General features: G+C 36.5%; 1 protein-coding gene across 1 annotated transcript in view; it reads left to right on the forward strand.

The window, feature by feature from the left end:
* Window positions 1-8607, forward strand: part of Ubl3 (ubiquitin like 3) — a 65747-nt gene extending 57140 nt beyond the window's left edge. The window contains exons 3-5 of the mRNA XM_074043620.1: window positions 1246-1332; window positions 5203-5280; window positions 5583-8607. Coding sequence (XP_073899721.1) covers window positions 1246-1332; window positions 5203-5280; window positions 5583-5635 — 218 coding nt within the window. The 3' untranslated portion in view covers window positions 5636-8607. The remainder of the gene's footprint in view (window positions 1-1245; window positions 1333-5202; window positions 5281-5582) is intronic.
* The last annotated feature ends 6016 nt before the right edge of the window (window positions 8608-14623 follow it).

Consider the following 14623-nt stretch of genomic DNA (forward strand, 5'->3'; position numbering starts at 1 on the left):
GTCCCCAGCCTTTTTTTTTCCTTTTTTTTTTTTTTGGCTTTAGTTCTTTTTTAGGTAGAGTCTTTTAACATTTTTATTTCGAGCTGGCTTCCAACCATGATCCTCCTACCACCACGCATGGCTTGGGATTATAGATACACACCACCATGCCCATGGTGTCTTGCTAACTTTTTACCCAGACTGGCTTTGAACTGTCATCTTCCTGATCTCTGCCTCTCAAGTAGCTGGGATTATAGGGTTTAGCCACCACACTATTCATTATTTTGAACACTCAAAAGAAGCCAAAAGGAACAGTCTTTCCTTCCTTCCTTCCTCTTTTATCCGTCTGTGTTTTGTGTTGTCAACTATCGCCTGACATTAGGAACTTCTATAGGAAACAAACTCATCATACTGGAACTTTTGACCAAGATGACAAAGAAATTCTCAAATTGGTGTCAAAATCAGAGCTTAAATTATTAACATCTACAAGCTAATGAAAATCACTAGCTCCACCTGTCATAACACCAGTGTCCTTAACCCATTGTTTTAACACACTGATGTTGATGTTTCTCATCTTATTGTAATGTAAGTTATATGCTAACATTAAATATTCTACAGACTGTTACCAGCTTCTCTTGGTTTTCTGTGTGTGCTCCTCTAGCTTTCGTGTTACATAGTACCTTCTAATATCTATTATTTTGGGGGATTCTTCTGACTATTCACCTTGAATAAAGTGAGTTAAAGTTGTGCCTTCTGTAATGTTTGCCAATTCACCTCAAAAAGACAATAAAATAATGTTACCATTATGTAATGTATTTAGTCCTTGTTAAATCTGTTGTTGCTAGACTTGAATATGTATTTTGATAGGTGCAAATAATGGAACATTATTCTCTGCTAATTACTGATCATTGAAGTTAATTTTCAAATTTTGTACATACAGTATATCTTTACTAGGATTAGGTTTTTCCCCCATTTACTTGTTTTAATTATTTAAACTTCAAGGCTATAATTTAGCACACTTTGGTATTTTTTAAGAGACAGAAAGAAACTAGCCTTTTAAAAAAACTTTTTGCATTTCTTGCTGATTAATGAGAAAAACCCAAAAGAACACAGGCTGTAGTGGGTGAATGAACTATTCCAGTTATTAGGAAGCTCCAAGTGTCTTCTGGGAGGTACTTACCTGATTGGTGTCTGGATTTTAAATAATCAGTAGTACCTCAGTTGTGTGTTGAAGTGCACCTGACCAGTTCCCTGGATTCTTTTCAGACTGGGAAGAAGAGCAGGTCAGCAGTCCAAATATTCTACGGCTCATTTATCAAGGACGATTTCTACATGGGAACGTCACTCTAGGAGGTAATATTCACCTTTGTAATGGACTTAACGTCTGCCATGTGATTGTATTATTTACTTGTTTGTTTTAAGTGCTAGTGTCTTTTAACTTACTAAAAAATGATAATTCACACTCTGAATTCTGCCTATTTGGGTATGCCTACTCCTTTACATTTTGCCTTTGGTCAAACTTTGTTTTAGTACTACCTTACGAAGTAAACTCTATCCCAGTATAGGAGTCCATAACCACTATTCTGTACATGAATATTGTACCATGATTAATATAATTGAGATGTAATGCTTTTAAGCTAAAATTGGGCACACAACCTGGGAAAAGTTTGGGTTTGGTTTTTTGTATGTGATGCAGAAATGTTTTCAGTTTGACTAATTGTGTGAGAATAAAAGTAAGTGTAGTATACTAACTGAAAGAGCAACTGTGGAATTAGACTGTCCAAGTTGCATCCTCGCTCTACTGTGTACTGGCTGTGTGGCCTTGGACAAGTAACTTCACTAAAATCTGTGTCTCAGTTTCCTCATTGGTAACAGGATTACAACAGTGCCTACCTCATGGATTGGGAGGGGTAAAATCATTTATATATTTGGAGCACTTGGAACAGTATTGGCCACGTAGTGAAGACTGTAGTTGTTAGCTATTGTTCTTTATAAGTAAGTGATTGAGGAAATGCAGCTTAATAGTGCCCCCTTCTGGGGTACATTTTCTATCATCATCAGTGTTGTTTTAGTATATGTGTTTCACATATATTCAGATAGTTACACATTTACAGGCAAAAGAAATGATCTGCTTAAAAATGTCTTTGTTTCAATGTAGTCAGACCTTTTTCTGTAAAATTTAATCTATTCGTCCTTAAAGGTTAAATAGTAATTTATTTAGCATATATTTATTGAGCTGTTCTTGTGTGCCAACACTAATAAATACTCAGGGATATAGGGCTGAGTAAGATAAAAGTCTCCCTTCAAGGTTAGGTACTGTAGCTGATACATGGGACAGACATAACATCCACTGTAAAAGTATTGTGGTAAGTGCCAGAACGATGCCTGCAGTGATTTTGACAGTGTCGAATGGGTAGAACACTTTAGGGTATGATTTCACACACACACCAGTTTGGGGGGGAGTTTATAATTGGTCTAAGTAATGCTGTGATATATAAGAGATAACTGCCATTTAAAACTAGAGGGTTTTTTGTTTGTTTTGTAGCTCTTTTTATAATTTTTGTGTAATTAGATGGACCAACTTTTAAGTGAGAATTGACTGTTAGTTCCCTGGCTATATTTAACATTCATTAAGAATGGGGTCTTGGCTGGTGAAGTAGCTCACCAGCCTAGCTCACTTTCCTAGCAAGCCTGAGACCCTGCATTCAAAATAACCCCTGCACTGCCCAAAAAAAAAAAAAAATGGGGTCATGTTTTAAAAGTCTTTTTAAAAGTTCTCTTTGACTTAAATAAGATCTTGAATTAAAAAATCTCCATCTCTCTCTGAATGTTGCTCTCGGTGAGCAATTTCCTAGCAACTCCATTTCTTAATTATCTTCCTATCGAGGCCCCGATGTTCCAGTGTTATCTTAAACATCATAGAATTTGTGCTCAAATCAAAAAGATTGATTCATTCTTATTAAATTATAAGTTTTATCAGTATTTTTAGTGAATTCATTTTGGAGTAATCAGAATGACTCATACAATTATTATTGTCATTCTGTGTTGCTGTCACACTTTTCAGAAACAAAAATAAACCATCTCTGGCCTTTGAGATGTGGACAGGTATTGTGGGAACACACCCTGGACCTTTTCAGTTGCTCAATGTAGTGAGATGTTGATCAGTTTTTCTTTTTAGTCTCCTGTGTTCTTGAAGGTCCATAATAAAGAAAGATAGTACACACAGTGATGTAAGTTATCTTCAAATATTTAAATGGCTGGAAGAAGGCTTGGGCTTGCTTGATATGGTATGGCCCTAAACCTGCTCTTTGTAGCTCTGTGAACTAGTTTTAGGACCAATAGCTGCAAAGCAAAGGCAGGCAGAGTTTATGATGATGATGATGATGATGATGATACAGTATAGGAAAGAATATTTGAACATATTGAGCTACCTAAAGAAGCAATGGGATTCTTGTTATAGGAGATGTTCAAGCAGAGTGTGACTTTGCAGTTGTAGGGATATAGATAAGGGTTGTGGGAGTCACTCACTCTGTGGACAGTTAAACTAGGAGCCTGGCCATTTTCTGCTTTGCCCCAGCTGGCCTCAAACCCCTAGACTCAAGTGATCATCCTGGTTCAGCCATTCTTGCAATCTTGTGGTTCATTAGCTTTTGCATTTAAATTTTTGGTTATCAAGTCTCTTGCAACAGCTCACTGAATCCCCTTTTTTGAGGTGTATCCTTGTAAGTCTCATGAAATATGACTCCACTAAAGGAAAGATGGAGTGTGACAGCCTTACTAATTAGAGGCTGAAGAAGCTTTGATGGTAGTAGATTCCAGCTCATTGTATCAAAAAGTGTGGCTCTGAGAATCACCTCGGATACTCATGTATTTGTAAGTCTTTTTTAGTTAGTTTTTCTGTGGTTCTGGGGATGGACTCCAGGGCCTTGTACATGCTAGGCAAGGGTCTAGCTATACCCAGGCCCTGGGATGCTCATTTAAAATGCAGATTTCTGCATGTCCCCTCTCTTCTACCCCTGTTTTCCAAGTTTGCTTGTGAGTTGAAATCCCAGGTGATTTTTATGTACACTAAAGATTGAAATCCTCTCTTTTGGATATTGTCCAGTGTCATAGTAGAAAGAAGAGGCATCTATAGGGAAGAAAAGAGAAAGCATTTTAGATTCTACTATTCCTCTCCCTTAATCTTTAATATTGTTAGCATCAATATTGTTTCTAGTTAAGATTCAACCAGAAAAGAGAAATAATAGCCCTACCATTTAAATTTGTAATTTCTAATAATAAGCCACCTAAGAGCTTTGGAAATTTAACTTGATTCTGTGAATTAGGACTAATATTGGAGATAATTAGGATTCTAAACAAGATTTGAAAAGCAGGTGGCAGGAAGGTCACACATGCTGAATAACGATCTCAGGCTTTACATTTGTAGTTAATGAAGAGAAAGTAGTTGGAGATATCAGAACTAAAACATCACAGCTACACAGCTCTAGAAGCTGGATATACTCTCTGCTTCTAATTTCATAGGATAGCAAAGAGATTCACCATGGTACTTGAGGCTTGTATTTGTTTTAGTGGTGTGTCAATAACATGGTTAGTGGATGTTACATTATTCTTTCTATTGTCTGAAATATTTCACAATAAAATTTTTACTGAGTGAGATAATCTTTTAAAGACTTGATTAAAAAGTGATTGTTAATACTGAGATAGTCAACCTAACCTTTTAAAGAAAACTTTTCTAATTGAAGAAGACAAGGTTGAGAATAAATGTTTAAAATTAAGTTTGCCCTTTCTTGTTTCTACATGAGAACAGCTTATTCAATGCAATAATTTTATTAGACAATTGACATTTAATTAAATTTAGAAACCTATCTAAATTTCCCTAAGCTAAAAAAAAGTAGGCTTTAAAAAATCTTTTTAAAATACTTTCTTTTTTCTCCTCTAAAGATAGTCACTGGTATTAACCAATTATGTATTTTCTCCTATCTCTTTCCTTTAGTAATATGGATATCATGTGTCACGCCAGTGGCCAGACCTGTTTTAAACTGTAGCAGTAACCTGATAATCTGAACTCATCGCATTTTGTAGAGATGCTGTTTGTGATGAGAAGCTCAGTCTGTTGAGGAAATCACCCAGAAAGCAATCAGTTCTTTAAATGGTTTCAGTTCTAATTAGTGATTTTAACAGATCGCTGTGTGTGTAACGAAATGTCTTCTACTTTTTACATAGCATTAAAACTTCCTTTTGGCAAAACAACAGTGATGCATTTGGTGGCCAGAGAGACACTGCCAGAGCCAAACTCTCAAGGTAAGCTGTGCCCTGGAGAAGTATCTCACTTGAGCCACAAGGCAGCATTCAAAACTGGCTGGTTTTTCTTGGACATTCTGAAGGAAAGAGTTTTCATGATTTGTGAATTGAGCTTGTCAAGCAAATAACCAGACATTTTTGAAGCATGCTAAAATTAAAAGATCGTTTATTACAGGCTTGTAATTTTTAAAAATGCAAACATTAAGAAAAACCAATCTATTTCTGATTACACTTATTATCCTAACCTCTCCTCCCTGCAGTTCCAGCATTCTTAGAATAAGTCTTTTCTTTGTTTTTCCTAGGTCAGAGGAATCGTGAAAAGACTGGAGAGAGTAACTGTTGTGTGATCCTGTAAACACTGTCTGCCTGTGTGGTGTGACGTCTGTCTTTCATGCTGCTGGGACAGAGGAGACCCAGCAGAGCTTCAGAAGCCTTTAGGAAGTCTGCCTGCAAATCCACAGGGCAGAATTGCTCATGCATATTGGCATCTTTTCTCATGAAGTAAACAGAACCAAGAACATTTTTCACTATGATTTTTTTATTTCTTATATTTTTGTTTATGTTGAGCAGTTTTAAAATATATTAGTTTTTGAATGCAGTCAATTTCCAGGGGAAAAGTTAACAAATTGTCTTTCACAGCAGAAACCATTTTGCTGCCACAAAAATTTCCATCACCCAGAACTAACAAATCAAGTGTCTCAAATATAATTTGCACTAAAAAAGATTGACATTATTTTCCTCATCAGCAGAATTGTAAGAGTTTATGGTACCTAGAAATACTCATTTACACAGTTCCACACTGGAAGACACTCAGCAGTCAATGGAGTTAATTACTGGGTCAAGTTGAGAGGAAAAGTGGAGAGGAAACTAAAATGTTGGGTGAATTCTACCAAAGTCAGCCATGGTGGCTGTACTGGCACAGAATATTAAACTGAGTGTGACTATTTTCTCTGCAACAAATGAAAAAACAAAATGTGCCTGTTGTTTAAAAGCAGCACTCAGTAGAGGGCTGATGAAACTAATTTTCTTTCTGTAACACGTCCCTGCACTCGAGTCCTCCGTCGCTGAGTGCTCCTTCAGACAGCACAGAAGGGGTGAGAGTGCGTCTCTAGCCTTAATGGGGGAGGGTGCCAGTCACTCAGAGGCTTTCATTGTCCTGCAGAAACATTCGAAAACCTCAGTGACTGATCATTTTATGTATTTGAATATCAGAAAATTGAAATTTTCCTTAATTACTGCTCATTCATAATTGTGTCTCACACCATGCTTACTCACTAGAGTTCAGATGAGTTCTTAAAATTAAAAAAACTCCATAATACTAATTTCATTTTTTATGTAGTTTGCATTTGGTATTAGTGCTTGCAATTGTATTAAAATCAAAAGCTGACTTTTAAGGCATACATGATTAAAGATGCCACTCTTTCATTTTATACCAATAATTTAAAGATTGAGATGCTAAAAACATTTGCGCAGCACTAAAGCATGAGCTAGTTTCATCTAAACCTGTAAAAAATATGAAAGATTTTATATATTTTTTCACTGGGAAGAAATTCTTCCTGGATGAAATTACAAATATATGTAGAATATATTTAATAAAAGACTTATAAAATATCTAACTGTAGATCTCAAATATAGATTGGCGGGTAGTATATTAGAACAATACTCCATATAAATAACTTTAGCCTTTTTAAAAATGAAGTTGCAGACTGACACTATATTCTCTACGTAATGAGTGTGCTCGGCCTTTACAGACATTAAGTGTAAATGGTTTCAAATGGTCAGCTTTGTCTACATGCAGTCAGGTTATTTTATTCATTGGTAATGCTTTGATGAAAAGGCTTTATATGCAGTAGCTCTACAAAAAATATTGTTCATACTGATCAGAATTAAATTTGTATAGAGCAGAGTTTTAAAATGAATGTAAATAGCACTAAACATTTTCTTTCTGCAACATGTACTTATAGATTCTTCCTATAAACTAAATAAAAAAATATTGTAGTGCATTTTGTTGGTAATTTTAAAGGTCTTGATTAGGTCCATAATTGTTTAAGCACCATCTCATCCATGTTAAAGTTGTTTTCTATTTTTGTTTCCAAATCTCCTAAAATTTATTTACTTAATATTTTGTTATTTTGGGAACATTCCCAGTGTATCTTTGATATTTAACCCGGTTTACTTGTGCATAGTCACAATAGTGGGTAGAATTATGTAGTCTCTGCTATCACTAATATGTTATATTCAAGAGATGTTGGATATTTACGTGCTTTGTTGACTAGCTCAAATGTGAATCTTATTAGTGTTGACTAAAGAATCTAGTAGTTACCTGGGCAGTTGGCCATCAACAGCTGTATTCTTTTGTAAAACAAAATGCTGGTAATTATATTTAGTATCTATTTTGATTCTAATTATTTTCTGTTTTTCCAAAGTTAAAGACTATCAATTATTTTTATGATGGTTAAAATATTGTTTTGTTTTTCAGAATATTTTTCTGTGCTCTCACATTATATAGTTCTCCTTTTCAGGACTTCAATTTAGAGTTTGCTAAATGGGATAGATTGACTCATTAGTAGAGAAAGAATTATCTTGCTTAATACCTAATATCAGAGTTGTGCAAAATGAAGAATAAAAAGTAGAAGTAAAATTATATGCCCAAAACACCAAAAATTTACATGCCTTAATAGTATATACATGGAAATACACTGAACTTTCCCTTTAAAATCAATTCCTTAGACTACCTAATGGCTAAAATAGGATCAATCATATCCAAGGCGACTATTGAAGACCCTCTGCCAAAAACAGCAGCTCACTTACCTCGGTGAGCGCTGCATAGATCCAGTAATGTAAATAAAGCCTGAGTTGTGGGCATGAGCCATTGCCCAGCAATGTGTCTGACTCATCTCTGTTACTTAAAGTGTCCCACGCTCTTAAGAGTTCTGGACAAGACAAAGCTTTTTTTTTTTTAATTATTAAAACCTCAGCGTATATCCCTGATCTGACCTATTTGCTTTCTCTTCAAGATAAGTTGTATCTTATGAAAGATTATCTAATATCATCATTCACATTAAATGAGGTTTTCTTATAACGTTTATCCTTAGTTTTATGAAGTCATTTTGACCAATGTTACAGTAATTTTTAGCTGATTGTGGTAAGCAATGTTTAATGTGAAAAGAAATTAAAATCTCTTCATCTGTTGTAGAATATTCCTCTTCTTTTAAATAACTTCCACTTACAACTTTGGTTTATTTTCTTATTCTTTATCTCTGTATTCTCTCTTTTCCTTTGTCCAGTTAGAGACTTCCATAAAATTCAACATGGTGTCAGCCTTTACTCTGCTGTATTTTTTCAAAGTCAAGAGAAGTGACTAACCGTGACTGACCAAGCTTGATTTAAAATGCTTTTATGTCATCATCATTGTTAACTGTTGCAGGCATTCCAATTTTTTTCCCATTCTTGTTTTGTAATACAGTCACTTGTTAGCCAACAAGACAAGCAGTTCCCTGGGCACCATTTCCACAGGCAAGGTGGGGTGGGGTTTTGGAAATTGGCAGTAGGCCAATGGCTGTGACTCCTGATGTGCTCCAAGCCTATGTACTTTCTTCAAAGGCTTTAACACACCTATGCACCTTTTTTATACCCCTTCTGAAAGGGTTCGGAAAGGTTCTTTACACCCTTCTGAAAGGGTTTATGAACAAAAAATTGAGAAACATCTAGTATTTGACTATCAAAGTTTGTGCCTTTTGACATTGATGTCAGATGTTTGTCGTTGAAACTTTTTTTTAATCTACCTGCATTTGAAAATGACAGCTTTCAAAAAATACAGAGTTAGACATAGTAGTAAATCAACATTTGGGAAAAGGGATTGTCAATCTGTTTCATATTCAACCAATTAAAAAAAATTAGGCAAACTCACAAACACGTTTCCTAAAGTGACTCTGAAAATGAGTTGGTTTTTAGGAGTCTCAGACAGAGACTGGTCTCAGAATGTCGTGATTTCACATTCATACACTATGTAGTATTTGACTTTCATTGTCCACAAATATTTCTCAAAGTTTGTTTGATGTGGGGAAGTTCACAACTCACTGGGACAAACTGCTGTAACAATACAAGGGGCAGAAAGTGACTGGCATCAGCAGAGCTGGGACCTCATGCTTACTTCCAGGCTGCCCAGAGATCTTTAGGAACACCCTGAGGACACTCAGCTCTCAGTGTCAGTTTTCCTCTGTGTTCTGGAGATTGGCTTCCCGCACAGATCCCTTCTCACATGGTTTTCCCTGGGGACATCATTTAACTGAGTTCCATAAATTAGTGTGCTAGTCTCAATGTTTCCGAGAAGCATTTTGAAAAATCTCTGATAATGGTCTCCAACTTGACTGATACTATTATTCAGTCCTCATATTTCACAACTACCAGACTAACTGGCCTTTGGAGTTGGGCCTCCTTTTGAGCAGCCACTTGTCACTTTGGACAAGTTGCTTAACATTTGGACTTCAGATTTTTCATATGTAACATTAAAATAATACCTATTTGATCGGTTTGGTGTAAGGATTATTTTTACATAAATATTTAGGGCACCACTTTTCCCAAGAACTTACATGGCAAGCCTAACAAACAATGTGTTGGAAGTAAAAGTGCCAGGCCTCTTTATGCATTCTAAACTTTATGAAAGTAGCTTACAAAAAGGCCAGAGGAAATAACATGGATGATTCAGTGTTCAGAGATGTTCAAAAGGAAGACAACAAGAATGGGAAAATCTGGGCTGGCAGAGTGGCTCAAGTGGTAGAGTGCCTGCCTAGCAAATGGAAGGTCCTGAGTTCAAATCCCAGAACCACCAAAAAAGGGGGAAAAAAAAAGAATGGGAAAAATCTCAAAATTTAGCCTTGTGTTAGAAGAGTAGAGGACCCAGCAATTACAGTGAGACCAGCCTCAGATGCTTACGTGCCAGACTGTGGAGTTTGGACAGCATGTAGAATTGGACATATTGACAGGACAGAAATCCATCAGATGATTATATATCTACACTTTTCAAAAGGAGGTGAGAAACAGCAGTGTCAAGAAGACACTGACAGTACTTCATAGGGAAGTGAATAATGATGGAAGAAGACAAAGCTATCATCAGAAAATGGATGTCTGAATGAATAAAGCGTCAAAACGCTTCAGAAAAATTTTAAAAGGCCTGGGAGGACCTGGAGTTAGAAAAAAATGAAAAGTATGTGTTTGCTAGATTCAAAACAATGTACAAGGCGAGGATGCACTGCTGGTTCTGTACCCTGACATGTTAAAATCACCTCCTCAGTTTTAATTTTTTTATTTTTTAATGTTTGCCCAGGCCTCACATCTGAAATATGAATGCCTGTGGCTTGCAGCAGAAGCCTCATTTTTGCAGAAGACTGAAAATCACTTAAATAGCAAGAATACAGGGATAAGAATGGTTACTACGGAACAGGAAACCAGGCAAGGTGCTGGAGGCAGGAAGCCAGTGCCCAGCTGCTTTGGGGTCATTCACCAGGCCTAAGGGAATTTTCCTTCCTGGTCAAAAGGAAATGTGCACTCTGAGTAGCACATATATTCGCTGAATGAGAAGATGAACTGCATGCTGGTGCAACGGCATTATATAGCTATAAGCAAATATGTTTTCAAAGAAGTAGGCTTGTGATATGCAAAGGTGAAAACTAATTTATGAACTCCCTATAGCATACTTTTAACGTATGCATATTCATAAAGAGTACCTAAAGTAATTCACCAAGATACTAGGGCTGGAAGTAATTGGCTAAGATTTTTTTCATACTAATACATAAATAAGATATTCTACAATAGATGGATATCAACTTTAAAAGCAGAAAAAAGGCATCGTTTTTAAGAATAGTCTTTGGGAAAATGAACCTATGTTTAAAAAATGGTTCTCTTTTGGGTCTGCCTTGCCATCTGTACAATGGGGCTGTGTTATAATCAACAAACAGTGCTTATCCACAAAAGAGTTCATAAATAATTGTTCTAAAAATATACCCCTCCCAGCACCTCAGGTGAGTGGATGGAGATGAAGTGATAGGATACCCCAGAATGTGTGGCATAGGTGTGTGCTCAGTGAATATCTATCCCTCCAACAACTTCCCAAGTCCCAGGGCTTTTTTCCACAAAAGCAAAAAACTGCCTCCCAGCAGAGCCAGGTTTTTCTCCTTATTCTCTAAACTCTTATTCACATACTTTCCCATCAGGAGAACCCATGTATTTCTTAAGCTTCATGTGCAATTTCCCTCTTTTTTTATCAGTCAGCGTTCTGTCCCTATAACAAAATACCTGCGATAACTAACTCATGAGAGAGGCTTATTTTTTTTTTTTTCTGTATTCAAGTCACTTTCTTTTTTTTTTTTTTTTTTTTTCATTTTTCTTTTATTATTCATATGTGCATACAAGGCTTGGTTTATTTCTCCCCCCTGCCCCCACCCCCTCCCTTACCACCCACTCCACCCCCTCACGCTCCCCCCCTCAATACCCAGCAGAAACTATTTTGCCCTTATCTCTAATTTTGTTGTAGAGAGAGTATAAGCAATAATAGAAAGGAACAAGGGTTTTTGCTGGTTGAGATAAGGATAGCTATACAGGGCATTGACTCACATTGATTTCCTGTGCGTGGGTGTTACCTTCTAGGTTAATTCTTTTTGATCTAACCTTTTCTCTAGTTCCTGGTCCCCTTTTCCTATTGGCCTCAGTTGCTTTAAGGTATCTGCTTTAGTTTCTCTGCATTAAGGGCAACAAATGCTAGCTAGTTTTTTAGGTGTCTTACCTATCCTCACCCCTCCCTTGTGTGCTCTCACTTTTATCATGTGCTCAAAGTCCAATCCCCTTGTTGTGTTTGCCCTTGATCTAATGTCCACACATGAGGGAGAACATACGATTTTTGGTCTTTTGAGCCAGGCTAACCTCACTCAGAATGATGTTCTCCAATTCCATCCATTTACCAGCGAATGATAACATTTCGTTCTTCTTCATGGCTGCATAAAATTCCATTGTGTATAGATACCACATTTTCTTAATCCATTCGTCAGTGCTGGGGCATCTTGGCTGTTTCCATAACTTGGCTATTGTGAATAGTGCCGCAATAAACATGGATGTGCAGGTGCCTCTGGAGTAACAGTCTTTTGGGTATATCCCCAAGAGTGGTATTGCTGGATCAAATGGTAGATCGATGTCCAGCTTTTTAAGTAGCCTCCAAATTTTTTTCCAGAGTGGTTGTACTAGTCTACATTCCCACCAACAGTGTAAGAGGGTTCCTTTTTCCCCGCATCCTCGCCAACACCTGTTGTTGGTGGTGTTGCTGATGATGGCTATTCTAACAGGGGTGAGGTGGAATCTTAGTGTGGTTTTAATTTGCATTTCCTTTATTGCTAGAGATGGTGAGCATTTTTTCATGTGTTTTCTGGCCATTTGAATTTCTTCTGAGAAAGTTCTGTTTAGTTCACATGCCCATTTCTTTATTGGTTCATTAGTTTTGGGAGAATTTAGTTTTTTAAGTTCCCTGTATATTCTGGTTATCAGTCCTTTGTCTGATGTATAATTGGCAAATATTTTCTCCCACTCTGTGGGTGTTCTCTTCAGTTTAGAGACCATTTCTTTTGATGAACAGAAGCTTTTTAGTTTTATGAGGTCCCATTTATCTATGCTATCTCTTAGTTGCTGTGCTGCTGGGGTTTCATTGAGAAAGTTCTTACCTATACCTACTAACTCCAGAGTATTTCCTACTCTTTCTTGTATCAACTTAAGAGTTTGGGGTCTGATATTAAGATCCTTGATCCATTTTGAGTTAATCTTGGTATAGGGTGATATACATGGATCTAGTTTCAGTTTTTTGCAGACTGCTAACCAGTTTTCCCAGCAGTTTTTGTTGAAGAGGCTGCTATTTCTCCATCGTATATTTTTAGCTCCTTTGTCAAAGATAAGTTGCTTATAGTTGTGTGGCTTCATATCTGGGTCCTCTATTCTGTTCCACTGGTCTTCATGTCTGTTTTTGTGCCAGTACCATGCTGTTTTTATTATTATTGCTTTTTAATATAGTTTGAAGTCAGGTATTGTGATACCTCCTGCATTGTTCTTTTGACTGAGTATTGCCTTGGCTATTCGTGGCCTCTTGTGTTTCCATATAAATTTAACAGTAGATTTTTCAATCTCTTTGATGAATGTCATTGGAATTTTGATGGGAATTGCATTAAACATGTAGATTACTTTTGGGAGTATAGACATTTTTACTATGTTGATTCTACCAATCCATGAGCATGGGAGATCTCTCCACTTTCTATAGTCTTCCTCAATCTCTTTCTTCAGAAGTGTATAGTTTTCCTTGTAGAGGTCTTTCACATCTTTTGTTAGGTTTACACCTAGGTATTTGATTTTTTTTGAGGCTATTGTAAATGGAATTGTTTTCATACATTCTTTTTCCGTTTGCTCATTGTTAGTGTATAGAAATGCTAATGATTTTTCTATGTTGATTTTATATCCTGCTACCTTGCTATAGCTATTGATGATGTCTAGAAGCTTCTGAGTAGAGTTTTTTGGGTCTTTAAGGTATAGGATCATGTCGTCTGCAAATAGGGATATTTTGACAGTTTCTTTACCTATTTGTATTCCTTTTATTCCTTCTTCTTGCCTAATTGCTCTGGCTAGGAATTCCAGTACTATGTTGAATAGGAGTGGAGATAGTGGGCATCCTTGTCTGGTTCCTGATTTTAGAGGGAATGGTTTTAATTTTTCTCCGTTAAGTATAATGCTGGCTGTAGGTTTGTCATATATAGCTTTTATAATGTTGAGGAACTTTCCTTCTATTCCTAGTTTTCTTAGAGCTTTTATCATGAAATGATGTTGGATCTTATCAAAGGCTTTTTCTGCATCTATTGAGATGATCAAGTGGTTTTTGTCTTTGCTTCTGTTAATGTGGTTTATTACGTTTATTGATTTTCGTATGTTGAACCACCCCTGCATCCCTGGGATGAAGCCTACCTGGTCGTGGTGAATAATCTTTTTGATGTGTTGCTGAATTCGATTTGCCATTATTTTGTTGAGGATTTTTGCATCAATGTTCATTAAGGAGATTGGCCTATAGTTCTCCTTTTTGGAGGTGTCTTTGCCTGGTTTTGGGATAAGTGTAATAGTGGCTTCATAAAATGTGTTTGGCAGTTTTCCTTCCCTTTCTATTTCGTGGAACAGTTTAAGGAGGGTTGGTATCAGTTCTTCTTTAAAGGTCTGATAGAATTCAGCAGAGAATCCATCAGGTCCTGGACTTTTCTTTTTGGGGAGACTCTTGATTGCTGCTTCAATTTCATTTTGTGTTATAGGTCTATTCAGGTGATTAATT

This window comes from Castor canadensis, chromosome 10, assembly GCF_047511655.1.
Source record: "Castor canadensis chromosome 10, mCasCan1.hap1v2, whole genome shotgun sequence".
Taxonomy (NCBI): domain Eukaryota; kingdom Metazoa; phylum Chordata; class Mammalia; order Rodentia; family Castoridae; genus Castor; species Castor canadensis.